The 16,185-nt window shown below is 45.4% G+C and overlaps 1 protein-coding gene across 1 annotated transcript; it reads right to left on the reverse strand.

The window, feature by feature from the left end:
- Positions 1–494: 494 nt before the first annotated feature.
- On the reverse strand, positions 495–14,314 carry metap1 (methionyl aminopeptidase 1). The gene is made up of 11 exons (XM_072364962.1): positions 14,152–14,314; positions 13,044–13,095; positions 12,731–12,840; positions 12,470–12,530; positions 7,184–7,275; positions 7,023–7,106; positions 5,289–5,427; positions 4,686–4,817; positions 2,082–2,225; positions 1,938–2,003; positions 495–1,775 (listed from the first exon to the last, which is right to left on the reverse strand). The coding sequence occupies exons 1-11, from the start codon at positions 14,266–14,268 to the stop codon at positions 1,609–1,611; spliced, it is 1,164 nt and encodes a 387-aa protein (XP_072221063.1). The 5' UTR covers positions 14,269–14,314; the 3' UTR covers positions 495–1,608.
- Positions 14,315–16,185: the final 1,871 nt, after the last annotated feature.

The following is a 16,185-nucleotide window of genomic DNA, read 5'->3' on the forward strand; positions in this document are numbered from 1 at the left end:
ACACACTGCACACCATGCTGAGATATGCCAAGTTTTCAGCTAATAGCTCTTTGGGAATCACCTTGTTGCTGCAGAAATCCTATTTTCTGTCTGTCAAACTGTGTTTTCTTTGCTGTTTTTCATAGATGCAACTAAAGAAATGGGAACAAATGATGTGTCTTTGTGACAAAGTGCCTAAAGATCCAGTTTAAAGTTGTCTGTTACATTCCTCTGAAAATTTGTGAAAAAGCAGCCGATGTCCAAAGATAAACTGAAAGGCCTTCAGTCTGGAGAACTATTGCTCAAGAAGGCTATTAGAAAGTGTCTGGCAGAAGAAATGAGGGGTAGTTCAAGGCCGTCATATCGGGCAAAGGGTGAAAATGGCATCATAATCAAATCTCAATGTTTGCCTCGACCATCACTGAGTTAATAAAGTTATTTTCATGAACAGAAGGTTGGCTCATTTAGCCACGCTTCTGGATTAAGATTCAAGGACAAACTCAGGCACACAGAGCAACAGAAGAGTCATTTATTACTCCATGAGAAGAAGTACAAAGATGGCAGAGAAACTGGTCACCGGAGTCCTCTGAAAATGTAGAAATAACCAGAATCCCAGCGTCAAATGAAGTGATGACCGCAGAATAAGGGAGATGACGTCGGATTTCACAGCCAGCGTGTCGCAGCTCACAGACTCACATGCCAAGACTTTCATTTTGCTACATCAGGGCTTCTGGAAACGCGAGCGAGGACTTAAAAAGCGCCGCACTTCGCCATCGTTCGTCTCCATCCCGTCTCTTAGCAACCGTAACAGATGTGCGCGACAGCTGAGCTCGAACATAAGCAGTCAGGGCGTCACAGCTGGTTTACAGGTTGCCCTGGAAACCTCAGCAGGTAAATACGAGCGGCTTAAAGGAGGCAGAAGCCGATGTTTGCTCAGTGCAACAGGATGTAACCGAAGCTGCCTGCAGGAAACGCGCCTCTGATGCGTGATAATAAACCGTCACTTTGTTTCTGTCTAACTTCTACGTTTCAGCCGGTAAAATTCAAAGGGGAGCACATATTTGCAGTTTTTCCCGCTTCGCAGATGCATCCGAGAGCGGCTTTGATCGATTTCTTTTTGGCCAGAGAGAGCAAACGAGCTTCAAAGCGTCCGATTTCTGCTTCCGTTCCATCAGCCCTGAGGACGTCCAACACGGCGGCCCGAGGTGCAAACCCCAAGCTGCGAATCTCTTCCCGGAGCCCACCTGCGTCTGCAGATTCTTTTCCGTCCGTCTCTGACGTGGGATTACGGGAGCAGAGGCTGACGGAAAGGAAGCGACGCCGGCTGAGGTCGCCCTGAGCTCCACGCCACAAACGGCCGGTTAGAGCCCCGAGATGCAACCAGGCCACAAAGTAAAACCACTTCTCATAAATACTTTACTATTTCCTCCAGAGGATACAGATCTCACTAATAAAGCAATCCACATTTGAATTAAGACACATTCAAGTACTTCCATTTAATTTGAGGAACCAACATTAAATTCAGAGGCCCTGAGAGCCGCAGTCACACTGCGCTCCGGGGGCGGTGCCTCAGGATTTTAAACGTGATGTGAGTGTGTTTGGGTGCCAAAGTCCAGTCCTGGGTCCCGCCTACATCTGGCTCAGGAAGTGAGCGCGTCCGTTGTCCTCCAGGCGGCGGGTGAGGATCTCGCAGCCGGTCTCCGTCACCAGCAGGGTGTGTTCGAACTGAGCCGAGCGCTTCCCGTCTCTGGTCACCGCCGTCCAGCCATCGGGCCACGTCTCGTCCTGCCAGCCGCCTGAGACACGACACAAAACACACCGTCTTTGGCTGTGGCGTCAAACAAGCCCGACAAACGCTCACAGTTTTTCTTTTGGAGCACAACTCTTAAAGGATTAAAAAACAGAGCTGAAAACACAGGCTTTCGTCTGCCGTGGCATCGCCATGGAAACCAACAAACCTTCACATATCATGGGCTCGATGGTGAACACGTGGCCCGGCTTCATGACTCCTACTGCTTTGTTTTCTGTGAAATCAGAGGGAGCAGAGGTCACTGAGCGGGAACAGACTCAGCGGCGGCGGCGGCGGCGGACCGGCTACTCACTGGCATAATGTGGCACGTTGGGAGCGGTGTGGAAAAGTCTGTGGATGCCGTGGCCACAGTAGCTTCGCACCACGGAGAAGCCGTTGGCCTGGGCGTGCTTCTGGATGATGTTCCCCAGCTCTCTGTAGCGAACGCCGGGCTTCACTGCGGAGCAAACAGGAGGCTTCGATAAGTTCCTGACATGAAAGATTTGAGCTTCTGTCTGTGATCCTGTTAAAATCAGGACCATCCTGCCTCAGACTGATGCAGAAACACTGCTCCATGCATCTGTTACTCCTGTAATATTTTTGGGCCGTCCCACAGATTGTCTGAAAAGCCTCCAGCTGATCCAAAACCCTGCAGCCAGAGTTCTGATGAGATCTAACAGCAGAGATCATGTTTCTCCAGTTTTAGCTTCTCTTCATTGGCTCCGTTAAATTCAGAATAGAATTTAAGATTCTTCTCCTCACATATAAAGCTCTTAATGACCGAGCTCCATCACATCTTAAAGATCTCACAGTTGGATATTTCCCCAACAGAGCACTTTGCTCTCAGGCTGCAGGTTTCCTTGTGGTTCCCAGAGTTTCTAAAAGCAGAATGGGAGGCAGAGCCTTCAGTTATCAGGCCCCTAAAAGCAGAATGGGAGGCAGAGCCTTCAGTTATCAGGCCCCTAAAAGCAGAATGGGAGGCAGAGCCTTCAGTTATCAGGCCCCTAAAAGCAGAATGGGAGGCAGAGCCTTCAGTTATCAGGCCCCTAAAAGCAGAATGGGAGGCAGAGCCTTCCGTTATCAGGCCCCTAAAAGCAGAATGGGAGGCAGAGCCTTCCGTTATCAGGCCCCTAAAAGCAGAATGGGAGGCAGAGCCTTCAGTTATCAGGCCCCTAAAAGCAGAACGGGAGGCAGAGCCTTCAGTTATCAGGCCCCTAAAAGCAGAACGGGAGGCAGAGCCTTCAGTTATCAGGCCCCTAAAAGCAGAATGGGAGGCAGAGCCTTCAGTTATCAGGCCCCTAAAAGCAGAATGGGAGGCAGAGCCTTCAGTTATCAGGCCCCTAAAAGCAGAATGAGAGGCAGAGCCTTCAGTTATCAGGCCCCTAAAAGCAGAATGGGAGGCAGAGCCTTCAGTTATCAGGCCCCTAAAAGCAGAATGGGAGGCAGAGCCTTCAGTTATCAGGCCCCTAAAAGCAGAATGGGAGGCAGAGCCTTCCGTTATCAGGCCCCTAAAAGCAGAATGGGAGGCAGAGCCTTCAGTTATCAGGCCCCTAAAAGCAGAATGGGAGGCAGAGCCTTCAGTTATCAGGCCCCTAAAAGCAGAATGGGAGGCAGAGCCTTCAGTTATCAGGCCCCTCTCTGTGGAACCAGCTGCCAGTTTGGCTTCAGGAAGCAGACACCCTCTCTACCTTTAAGATCAGGCTGAAACTTTCCTTTCTGATAAAGCTTATAGTTAGGGATGGCTCAGGTGAGCCTGAAACATCCCATAGTTCTGCTGCTGGAGGCCTTTAAAGGGCCTTTAGATGACATTTTCTGTGATTTGGGGCCATTTAGATCAAACTGGACTGAATTGTTACTTCCACAGCAGTTGTTGCTCCTCAGCTGTCAGACAAAAATATGATAAAATCTGGTATTTCTGGGCTGTTTAAAGACGTCAGCTAAAAAATAATAAACAGGCCATTTCCCAGTTCATAAATGACTATGACTATGACTAATGACTATGACCTAAAGTTTGCATGACAATAGATCTACAAACAGACTTCACTTCAACCAATTTAGACCAATCAAAACCTCCCTCTGAAACCAGAAGGATTTAGATACTTTTACCACGAGCGTCAGGTCAGAGATAAAAGAGGTAAATTCTGTTTTTAACCCTAAATAAAATGGATTTCCTGGAGAACTTTTCCAGGCAGTGAGTGCACTGGAAACCATGGAAACATCCAAGAAAGGGTGCAACCCTCAGGCCTTAAAGGGACGTCGCAGTGCAACCGTTGGATGGGCGATCTGTGACCGGGAGCCATTTCAGGCTAAATCAGTTCATTTCAGCCACAGATTCTGATTTAAACTCCTCCAAATACTTCCAGACGTAGCTGGCTCCTGTCTTTATTGCTCCCTGGTGGAGCGACTGGGTGATTCTCAGGAAATTGCATTTTGACGTGTCTGTAAGGATTTGATCGACTAAACTACTAAAACAATCAAACTTTTGTATTATATATAAAACTATGGTATGTACTAATTGTAGGACTACTGTTGTCATTGCATTTGATGGATTACTCTATATTTTATGACAACATTTCAACCTTAAAAGTTCATTACCGTAACGTGTCCAGGCTTTTATTTCTTTATCTTAAACCCAAAATTATCACAATACATCCCGAATAATTTAATATACATATAAATAGAAAAAATGGTTGGGGTTATACCCTTTAACTAGCAGTGTTATCATTTTGGGCAAAGGTTAGGACAGTTTCGTGAGAATCACCCGACTGAGTAAAAGGCATCATGGGTTGTAGCATCCCACAGCTGCAGAGTCATTTCTGTCCCACATCAGCCAGATAAACTCCCACCGACGGCAGGAGAACCATCAGAAAGGTGTGTGAAGCCAGAGAAATTAAAGAGAAAAGCGTGGAGTACCTACCGGAGTCGATGGCTTGCATAAGGCATTCATACGTGGTCTGAACCAGCTTCTTTGCTCCTTCATCCACCTCTCCGACGTAGAAGGTTTCGTTGAGGTCGCCATGGAAACCGTTGTGGTAGACGGTAATGTCCACTGTGTAAACGAGGGAAAATGAAAGTCAATTGTGTTCAGGGGTGGCCGTTTGCAAACAAAATGTCCTTTAAAATGAGGCAAACTGGGACTTTTAGCACTTAAGGGAAATACGGTGCGGAGGTGGGAGGGGCAAAGCCCCACCGGAGAAGGTTAATGAAAGAATTCGTCGGGTCGGAGGACGCAGCGAGAGACGAGATGCTGGAAAGTGCTCCATCAGACACTCTGAGGGGAGTGTGGGATGGAAGACACCGCCTGAGCAGAAACACTCATAAAGAGGCTAAAACTGGCCCAACTCCTGCTGACACCTCATCGAGATGCTGCTCCAGCCATTCCTCACGACAGGGGAGAGGGTCAAACACATCGCTCCACATCCTAAAGTGAGCCGAACCCTTCCCTGGACCTGCTTTCACATGCAAACGATGGTCCGGGAGCTAAATCCCACACATGAGAGGCTGCGTGACATCAGCACACCGTTGAGGATGTCTCCTTCTTGCAGTGGTCTTCTGTCCGGGATCCCGTGGCAGATGACTTCGTTGACGGACGTGCAGCAGGATTTGGGGAAGTTGTAGTAGTTGAGAGGGGAGGGGTAGCAGTTCCTCGCGGTGCAGGCCTGAACAGACAGATTATAGAGGTTATAGAACAGGTTATAGACAGCAGCGAGGCAACAAACTGAAACAAACACAGTAACGATGCTGTTCCCTCATACATCCGCCCGACGGGCGCGGCGTGGGCCTTAAGGTGGAGGCACACGACGCCATTTTATCTTCCCAGAGTCAGAATAAAATCTCTTTCAGCCTCGTTTTAGGTCTCAAACTGAGTGCCGCTGTGTTTGGATGTCTGGGTGTGAGAGGCTGTACAGCAGCGCAGCCCGAGCTGTGAGTTCCACAAACATCAGAAGGTCACGTGTGATTGGACGCCTCCACTGAAGGTGGGATATTATGCAAATGTAGCTTCACAGCAGGAGGTTTGTTTCCATGTAGCAGCTCAAACTTATAACATTTATCAGATAAATCAGCATAAGTGATGGAAGCTCAGCGAGGCCCAACAGCTGGGCTCACAATAACAGGTATTAAGTTGTTTTTCCCATGGAAACCATCTTATTTTAGAGAGTTAAATGTAGTCATTAGACCTAAATATAACGTACAGCTGAGGCAAACTCATCAACTGCAGGATATCACTGTTAAACCTCTCGCTTCCAGCTTTGTGTGAGCGGCTTCATTCATTATGAAGGATCTTTCAGCTCTAAAGCCAAACCGACAGGTCCAACTTAAAGGGGAAGTCCGGTATCTTTAAACCGAGACCTTATTTCTGGCATGAAATACGTTTATCTACTCACCGAGATATTTAGATTACTCGAGATCTGTGTATATCCATATAACAGGAAAGAGCAGGGCATAGGAACCACAGCCTCTAAATATCTAAATAAGGCATTATCTGCCTTTATTTCACCAATACTTTAAGAAGAATGAATGAATGAACGTGTGCTATAGCTCTGTTAGCTCATAGCTCTGTTAGCTCATAGCTGCTGTTAGCTCATAGCTGCTGTTAGCTCATAGCTCTGTTAGCTCATAGCTGCTGTTATGTGGCTACTTGCAGCTATAGGAGAGCTAACGGAGGGATTTCTACACAGGCACTCTACTGGGACCACTTCATCCACACGCCCCCCTGCAGCACAGTTTATTCACTCCGTGCTCTGTGACAGTCGGCTAACTTCACACAGAGTTTGCTACTTATTTGCTTAAATGTAGCCATTAGACCTAAATATAACGTACAGCTGAGGCAAACTCATCAACTGCAGGATATCACTGTTAAACCTCTCGCTTCCACCTTTGTGTGAGCGGCTTCATTCATTATGAAGGATCTTTCAGCTCTAAAGCCGTACAGACAGGTCCAACTTAAAGAAGAATAGCACAAAGCAGCTGCTGCCCTCTGCAGCTGAAGGGGCTCTGACCCTTTTAGGGGGGCGCAGCCTCAGGAGCTGCTGCAGCGGCAGCAGATGCTCCTGCAGGTGGTGCTTTTTCCTCCAGATGCTCTATTACAGCTCAACTCGAGGAGTTTAGAGTCTGTGAGCCTGCTCAAAGTTATCTTGGTTTCCCCATCAGACCTCTTGCACTTTCGCATCCTAACACAACCGCAGTTGCACCACATGAACCCAAACCGTGTCATTTCAGAGCCAGTTCGCCCTGCCAGTGTGTGCATGTGTACCAGATGCACGGCGTGGTCGATTTCTTCTGTCGTAACGCCCGCTTTCACCATCGCGGCTCCAATGTCCAGGACTTCCCGAGCCAGCTGTAACAAGCACACGTGTCAACACGGAGGTGGAATCAGACATTTAAAAACACGGCTGAGGAAGCCGGCTTCCTCACCTTGCAGACCACTCTCATGCCTTCGATGTCCTCTGGGGAGAGGATCTTGATCTGTGACGTCCCCTTCAAGAACTGCTCGGACTCGGACATCCCTGTGGGGAGGAAACAAGGTCAGCCAGCTGGCACCAACACTCTCCTAACTGCAGCTAACACCTTGAGAAAGCAGCTGCTGGCAGTCAGTCAGACTGTCACACAGCTGGATTTACATCCAGAAATCAAAGGTTTACCTTCAGTGGCGTCTGATTCCTGGAAGCTTCAACAGGTCAAATGAAACAAAATTAAAGAAATAACAGAAAAAAAGACACAGCAGAAGCCAGAAAGCCACATCTACAATCTAAACTTTGTGTGAACTCGCTATAAAAGTTTAACTCTACATACATTATTCTCTTTGTTACGATGACAAAAACATGATTTCTGTGGCATGAAAGGCTGGAGCTGCAGCAGAAATGCCACACTGCTGGCTTCTTTTAAGGTAAATCCTTTTTTATTCATGCTCTTCAGTCCGTCTGTGACCACATGTGCAGTCAGATCACACCCCAGGTGTAAATTTACATAAAACGCCGGAGAATTATCCTGTTTTTATGCTCAAAATCAGCACAAATGGGACTTTTTTTATCTGGAGGGACACATTGTTAGGATTTAAATGCCTTAAAGACATTTTGTGGCCACTGAAAACTAATCTTGGTTCCTTAATATCACGTATTTAGACGTTTCTTCCTTTGTTATAATTCCCTTAAATCTGTTCGTTTGGTTAAAAGCAAAGCAGAGCATCGGCCATGATGCTGTGGACTGTGTAAAAGCCTTCTAACTCCATCTGTGGGACATCACGGTCCATGTAACAGCGGAATTCGTTCTCTTTAAGCCATTTAAATGGGGATTTTCTCGGTTATAAATCAGGATTTTATTAGAGCAGAGCGACAGGCTGGAAAAGGTTGCAGCAGCTGCATGTTGACGTGTCGTCTTATTAGTCTTTTCAACATGTTTCTCATGCATTCAGCCGTCCCCATGTGGGCGGGACCCCGTTCTACGGTCTGGGCTCCCAGTCTGGGGTCACGGCCCCGAGGGCTCAGATTACCCCCGTTGCCTTAACTTCCCAGATCCTTCCAGCTTCCCCTTTTAGCCCTTGGCATCTTCTGAGCTTCTCATGTTGTTGGTGTGGCTCCACCTACGACTTCTGCCTTTGCATGACTTTGTTAAACTTGATGCACGTGCACGTCTGAGTCCAGTTGAACGTGAACGAGCAGGAGAGAACCGACTCTGTGTTATTTCAGTCGGACCAACGTGTTTACATGCTTTTCAAACATCCAGTTTTGGTCTGACGAACTGTTTCAGTGCCATGAAAACGTGTTGTGACGTCATAATTGAACTACATTTCCACGGCAGATGTACTCAGCCATGGTGTTCACACCTTTAAAGGGGAACTCCGGTATCTTTAAACCTCGATCTTATTTCTGGCATGAAATACGTTCATCTACTCACTACCTTTGGAAGATATTTAGATTCCTCTAGATCCATATAACGGAGTGAACGGGGCTTAGAGGATGCAGCCTCTAAATAAGGCATTATCTGTCTTTATTTCACCAATACTTTAAGAAGAATGAATGAATGAACGTGTGCCATAGCTCTGTTAGCTCATAGCTGCTGTTATGTGGCTACTTGCAGCTATAGGAGAGCTAACGGAGGGATTTCTACACAGGCACTCTACTGGGACCACTTCATCCACACGCCCCCCTGCAGCACAGTTTATTCACTCCGGTAAGAACGTCCATCTTACTCAAAGTCGTCGTTCACATTGTCAAAATCTGATAAATATCCTGCCATGTTGCACAAAACTATCAGCAGCAAACTCTGTGTGAAGTTAGCCGACTGTCACAGAGCACGGAGTGAATAAACTGTGCTGCAGGGGGGCGTGTGGATGAAGTGGTCCCAGTAGAGTGCCTGTGTAGAAATCCCTCCGTTAGCTCTCCTATAGCTGCAAGTAGCCACATAACAGCAGCTATGAGCTAACAGAGCTATAGCACACGTTCATTCATTCATTCTTCTTAAAGTATTGGTGAAATAAAGACAGATAATGCCTTATTTAGATATTTAGAGGCTGTATTTTCTATGCCCTGCTCTTTACTGTTATATGGATATACACGGATCGCGAGTAATCTAAATATCTCATTGAGTAGATGAACGTATTTCATGCCAGAAATAAGGTCTCGGATTAAAAATACCGGAGTTCCCCTTTAAGTAACCAAAGATGGTCTTTAACTACAAAGATCTTCTCCTACTGCTTTAAAACAAATGTCTCTACTTCTACAAAGTCTTCACTTTAGAGCAGGGATGTCCAAAGTCTGTGACCGAGGGCCGCTGTCCTGCAGGTTTCAGACGTTTCCCTGCTTAAACACACCTGATCAGCCCTGGAGGACCGACTTTGCACATCCCTGGACCCTTTGGACCTTCATCCTTTGGACCATCAGAGCTCTGGTGCAGTCGTGTCATTCTCTCTTTGTCCCAACTAACAAGTTCCCATTTGGGTCTTCAATCCTTTTTGCTTCGAACCACAAAAAAATATGCTGACGAGGCACATCCTTTAATAGATGTACTGCTCAATTTAATTCCCCGCCACCACCCACGACGCCCTTAATAATTAACACAGCAGATTTTTCACTTGTCAACAAGTAACAGAGCTCACACTGGGGCTGCTGTACGAGACTGCATTAGCTGACAGGGGGTCCAGATGAAGGTCTGACGGTTTTCTAGCTTTAATCAGAAACACGGAAGCATCTTGCGGTGCTACGGTACTATGAGTAGCTGCTCCTGCAGGGACAACACTACAAGCTTAAAGCACCGGAGCAGAGGCAGCTCTAATGACACTCGCACTGTCGACTCGGCAGAACAGACCAGGTGTGTCGTGGAGAACAGGAAAAAAGCGACTTGTCTCGACTTTATGTTCAACAAGGATGCAGACAAACAAGTGCTGGCGTCATCAACAAGTCGCTGAGCAATAATTTATTAACTCTACCCGCTGATGGCTGGATGAACAGCTGCTGCCTAGCAACACAGCCCTCCTCTGGACCCAACGAGCCGACAGTGTGAGCGCAACAATCAATTCAACTTACTTACGCTCTGATTCACCTGTCAAGAAAAGTGAGATCGTCATCATTGTGTCTTCATCGTTTGCTTTCTTATTGCTTTATTTGTGGAAATAATCGATTATTAAAAAAAAAAGAAGAAAAAAAGCGCTGCTTTGGGTTTGATTTGAACTCAGAATCGGAGACGTGTTAAGAAACATTAACCCCCCCGACAACCGAGCTTCACTCCCTGCATAGGAATCACAGGAGAGCGAAAGGAGACCGTAACCATGGCTACCTGAATATGGATTTATGCAGTCGATGACAAGGATGCAGGGGTTGCCATGGCTGCGAGATGAATGACTCGCCCAGACGACAGCTTCGAGTTATCACAATGTGTGATAATTCATAGGAAATAAGCAGGCCGCTCATGAAAAACTCAGCGTGACGGCAAACCTGTCAGCAGGTTTACTTTTTCCTGCCATAAATCCGGCGCCCGCGGAGCACAAATCAATTCCAGGTGAAGGTTTAAAAAGAAACGTAATCTGTGGAAAGGTGCTCACATGATTACCAACTCTGGATGCTTCATTCTGGCTCAGGTTACCAGATTTATTCTGGGGGTCTATGAGAGGAGGCTAACGGACCCTCGTAGCGTCCACAGGCTGCTGTCAGGAAGGCCTCAGCCCCACGCTCTTAGGGGCGTTTCGCCGACTGATCCAAAAACGGTGGAGTGCCATCCTTTGTCTGAAGCTGGCCACACACCACGCGATTTCAAAGCCGTAGGAATGAAATCAGGAAGAATCTCACAGGAGTTCTGGGCCTGTGGCCATAAAACTCAACCCAGGCTGTTTTAAGGCGGTATTTCTCACAAACATCTTTGAGTTTAGACAAAAACAAACATGTTTAACGTCACCGGAGGCCTTTCGTCTTGTTTTATGCCAACTGTGTCGTTCAGTGACTCTTTCTGCGTTTTCAACCGACACGTGCGCCGTTGTCACTTCCAAACAGGAAGCAGGGGAAGCTGTGGCTGAGAGTAACCATGGCGATGAGACAGAAAAACACGCAGTGGAGCAACTCACTGCATTATGGCAACAGCACGAGTGTCTCGACGATGTTTCATCTGCACTTAAAAACCCAGCTGTGGCTAAAAGCTGCTGATCAATCGACTTCATCGTTTGATAAGCTGCGTCAGGTGCATGATGGGAAATAATCAGGCTGTGTTCTTGCAAAAAGTGAACCTGCAAGATCTGGAGTCTTTGTAAATACAATCAATACAATCTCTTCAAATGGATAAAAACGAAAGGCCTAACATGACTTTATGATGATTTTTACAGTAATTCTGAACCGAACCACTCAGAGCAGACGGGTAACGCCGCGGCTCATGTGCACGCACTAACTGTGGGTAACACAGCTGCACCTTGGCCTACATTTCTCCACTATGGTCAAATCAAAACGGAACTGGTGACTAAAACCGCCACTGATTAACTGATTTTTAGTTAGAACAGAAGTCGCAGCGTTGCCGACGGGCCGTGCAGAATGTCAGCAGCACAAGACACATCAGCCCATCTGTGTATTCATGCACAACTGATAGCAAGCACATGCGTGGCTGAGCGCATTGTCCTGACCACGGTAGCACACTCAGACAGGGCTTCAACGGGTTACAGGCTCACTGGGGTGGCTCATTCTCCTGGTCTGGGATATCATAATGTGCACCATTTGTCACATGATGTCAACAAGCACCGGCAAATTAAAATTCAACTGCTCACTGGTGCAGCTACGACCACATGAGGGGCACAATTCAACAACACCAGAAATAGACCTGTTGACATGTGGCCAGGGGGTCATTATTCAGCTGTCACTGTCCTGTATCAAGAAAAGAAGTCCACCACACCCTGGTTTCACACCACAGCTAATGATGCACTTGGACTGCACCGGATTTGACTTTTTACACATTTTTGCAATAAAAAGAACAGAATCCTCTCCGTGGAGCTCTGAAGCTCAAAGCTGGACAGACAGATTGATCAAATGACAAACTAAGACAGTAAATACTTCTTAACATGAAAGATTTTGCGTGTTTTTTTGCAGCATTATGTAGAATAAATATAACACAGCTGATCCGTGGAAGAAAACAAAGGTAAGAGTGCATTTCCCCCACTGAGGAATGACAGAAGAGTTAAAAAGCTGCCTTCCAAACGGATGATGAACAGTGGGAAATAGACTCGATTACCTCTGGGATGATCAGCATAGTCCGGTCTTTGGATATCTCCCGGCACAGGCCTCAGCGGAGTCTAAACAGCGGATTTACCACAGGTTACCACACGGTATTCAAACGTTATTTCTGCTTTAACACATTAAAACAAGCACACAGCAACAGCGAGGAGGAGCTTGTTCTGGCTTTAAAGTATTCAGTGAGATGTGTAACTGTGCTCTTTTCCTTTAATGAACCCAGAATAAGAAAATATGCATAAATATAAAGACTTAAACTTACCAGTGGGTAGTGAGGTCGTAGTTTTCCAGTATAACGATAACCTGGCCATGGGTCGGTGTTCATATCCTTCTCCACACAGTTCTTAGCTTCATTCTGATGCTGGTCATCTTCTAAAGAGAAGACCAAAACAAAGGCTCTTTAAAGCATCTGGCACAGCTGTGTCAGGTCCCGGTTAAAGGATGTCATCGACCCTTTACTTTCCTAACAGCTTCAGATCTGTGGATACTTCTCTGCTTGTACATTTAAACCCTGAAGTCTGGCCGACTTATTCCCATAAAATGCACAACACAAAACATGACTGAGTGATACCTACTTGCTTTTTTATGCAGCAGTTTGTGAGACACCCAGCTCCCTTTGAAACATTCCTGGAGAAAATTAGAAGTAAATGAATTAGAGTAATTAGTAAATTACTAAAAAAGTGCAAATTGTGCCCCAAAACAGATCTCACTGATGCCACTAAATTTGTCCTCATACACACCTTAATCAAACCTTTTTGATTCATTTAATCTGAGTGATTCTTTCAGCTACAAACAAGTTGCTGGTAGACCTTTTATTTTACAGGATGCTATGAATGTTTTACTTGTTTTCTTTGTTTAAACCTGACTAAGGAGACAAACACAAAAAGAGCCGGGTCAGGTTGTCCATTCACAGCAAAGATCTCTGGGTTCAGACACTGCAGCAGCATCAGCACACATCCTGCCTATTTCTAAAGCTTTTCACCTTAAAGTACTTTGTTTTGGATTGGATCTAATCAGAAAAGAGACATTTTTACAAGTTATGTGTCCGCTGCAAGTAAAACAGGAGAAACTTCATGGCATGTCCTCAAAGATGTGACTCGCATTACTTCGTAACAGGACAGAGAAGCTTTTATCTAAACTTTAAGTAACAGCCACACCTTTCAATTTACAAAACTAAGAGTGTTCTTTGGAGAAAACACCACGAGGATGTGGGTCCAACATCGTGGCATCAAGTAACCTGACATGCAACTCTGCAGCACTTTACACCTCAAAACGCATGGATTGCCATCTCTACTACATATTTAATCAAATGAGTAATATTTCCCTGTGTGCAAAACAGTTTCACGCCACGGTCTTTTTAAAAATAATAAAATCTGATAAGTTATACCACTGTAGCTAACCGACCAACAGTTAGCAAGCTAAACGTTATCCCTTAGCCTTGTATTACAGATATAGTGTCTTTTAAAAATGACTGAATGTGTTTTTTTAATAATTAAAAGTCTGTACAACATTACACAACCAAAAGTTACCGTTAACGTTTACCAAATAGGTTATTATCGGTTTACAAGCAACTGAAGCTCACATTTCTAGCATGACAGTTAGCAGCCTCGTGATGTGACAGAGGGCCCCGGTGTGTCGCTAAAGCTGACATTTAAACCGAAAGGGCCGAGAAAGCGACAGTACCTGCGAACAGAAAAAGGAGCCTTGAATACCAAGCTTGATACATGTGGGACATTGAAGTTTGGCGTCCTTGCTACAGCCCTCTGTTTCACACTCCCTTCTGGCCTCGGTGCTCGCCATGCCTTCGTCTGCAGGAGGGGTGGAGTCGCCGACGAGCAGCCAGCCAACTGGGGCACACAGCGCATGTGCGAAGCGGCGTCGTCACGTTCCGGAGTGTGATCCAATCAGCGGAAACTTTCCTAACAGAGATTTATAAGATGGCGACCGCCGAACCGGTGAGTACTCTCTGTAAAGAACATTTAAAAACGTATGAGGGGGGGTGGGGGCGTCTTCTCGGCTTGATTACGAAGTGAAATCTAATTTAAAGTTGATGTATAATGTTAAACGTTGCTCTCTTAACGGTCGTCGACCGTTGTTACAACTGCACGTGCTGGTTTTAGTAGTTTAAAGCGTGTCTTCTGTGCCACGACCCTGGCGTAAAAGAGGAATGCTTGTGTGTGGACATCTCCCAACTTTCGGGCTGACGTTTCAACTAACCGACGTGCTGTTCACTTTCAGCTAAATGTCAATATTACAAAAAATTAGCAGCGTTTCTGTTGCTTTTGTGGTTGCAAACGGACATTTTCGAAAATCGAACTTTGTCGACGTTGATGTCGGTTGTTTGAGGCATTTGTGGAATAATTCGTCTTTTTTTTTCTCTTTTAGAAGTAATGGTTTTGTAGTTAAAAATTCCAGGTGTCAAAACTGGTCGGGACTGGTCTGTAGTGACCTCTGCGATGCTGCAGCTGCTACTTTAGTGTCTGGACTTACATTTAAACAGACGATTTTATTTATTTGACGTTTTCCTCCCCCAAAACAACACGTGCGAGTTAAAATTAAATGGTTAAATGTTATTTACATGGTGTTGTTTACTCGTGTTGTTTATTTTAAAGTCGCGTTGCTGTGAACTTTCTGCTAAGCAACAAATTATTCAACTTTGACATGATTTATATGAATGAAAATTCAGTTTAGTAGCTCCAGTGAACAGTCTTCCATCTTTGAAATGACTAATAAATGCCCTGGAGTTGTTTTCCCAGAGCTAGCTTACTTTAAAAGGCTTGTGGCTAACGTTAGCTTGAGTCAGCTAACCAAACAGTGGCTTTATCCCACCGCAATGTGTTCCAGATGTTCATATTAGGTTTTCATTTGTGAGCTTTTCCGGCCTTGGATTGTATTTTCAGTTCACTCATGCGATTACTGCATTGTTTACGATTTAAACAGATGTTTTGTAAGCTCTTTTTTTTATTTATTTTACATTAATTTGTAACTCTATTAAAGTTAGCATCTTTGGCTAAGTAGTTAAACTAATCTTAACATATGCAATGACACTGGGAAATGATGCTTTTATTCCCTTTGGATGGGAAACCTGCTCACTTTGCTTATGCAGCATGTTTTCTGCTCTTCAACATGTAGGAAACCAACCCGAGTCCTACCCTTCCTGATGAAGATGGAGCTGAGGAGACCGGACAAGAGATTGTGAGCCCTGAGGCCTACATCAAACATCCACTTCAGAACAGGTCAGGCTCTGCTATTTAAGAAAAAAAATAATGTAACACTCACATTTTAGCTGTTTATTTGGCTTACTTCACAATGAAAATGTGCTGAAGTCTTCATCAGAGCGTGTTAAGTTTTAAACGTAAAGAGGTCATTTTCAGCTAAATAATCCACTCATCTCCTTCAGCTCAACTCCACAGTAAAACTACGTCCAAACAAACAGTCGGTCTCAATCCTAAAAACATCCAGGGCTGAATTCATTTCCATTTGGTGTCCTAATGTTAAGTTCAAAGCTTCTCCCATGGAGCCAGTAAAGAGGTTATAACCCTCTCAGTTCCAGGGTGGACTGCATTATTGACTGCTTTACCCATATTATTCTGATTCTGTTTGTCCAACATGTGCTAAACCACAGTGATTTGGGTATATTTACAGTTTATAAAGTCCTTTATTAGGATTTCTCTCCCAGTATGAGGACGATTGAATGATTTGGTGTTGCAACAAACA

Source organism: Leuresthes tenuis, unplaced genomic scaffold (genome assembly GCF_036924035.1).
Source record: "Leuresthes tenuis unplaced genomic scaffold, fLeuTen1.0.hap1 SCAF_15, whole genome shotgun sequence".
NCBI lineage: Eukaryota > Metazoa > Chordata > Actinopteri > Atheriniformes > Atherinopsidae > Leuresthes > Leuresthes tenuis.

Excerpts from the sequence above, each read along its gene's own strand:
- metap1 (XM_072364962.1), bottom strand. The coding sequence starts at position 14,268 with ATGGCGAGCACCGAGGCCAGAAGGGAGTGTGAAACAGAGGGCTGTAGC. Across the intron at positions 12,841-13,043 it reads ACTGCTGCATAAAAAAGCAA|AAGATGACCAGCATCAGAAT; the intron begins GTAGGTATCACT and ends TCTTCTCTTTAG. Across the intron at positions 5,428-7,022 it reads TCGACCACGCCGTGCATCTG|GCCTGCACCGCGAGGAACTG; the intron begins GTACACATGCAC and ends CTGTCTGTTCAG.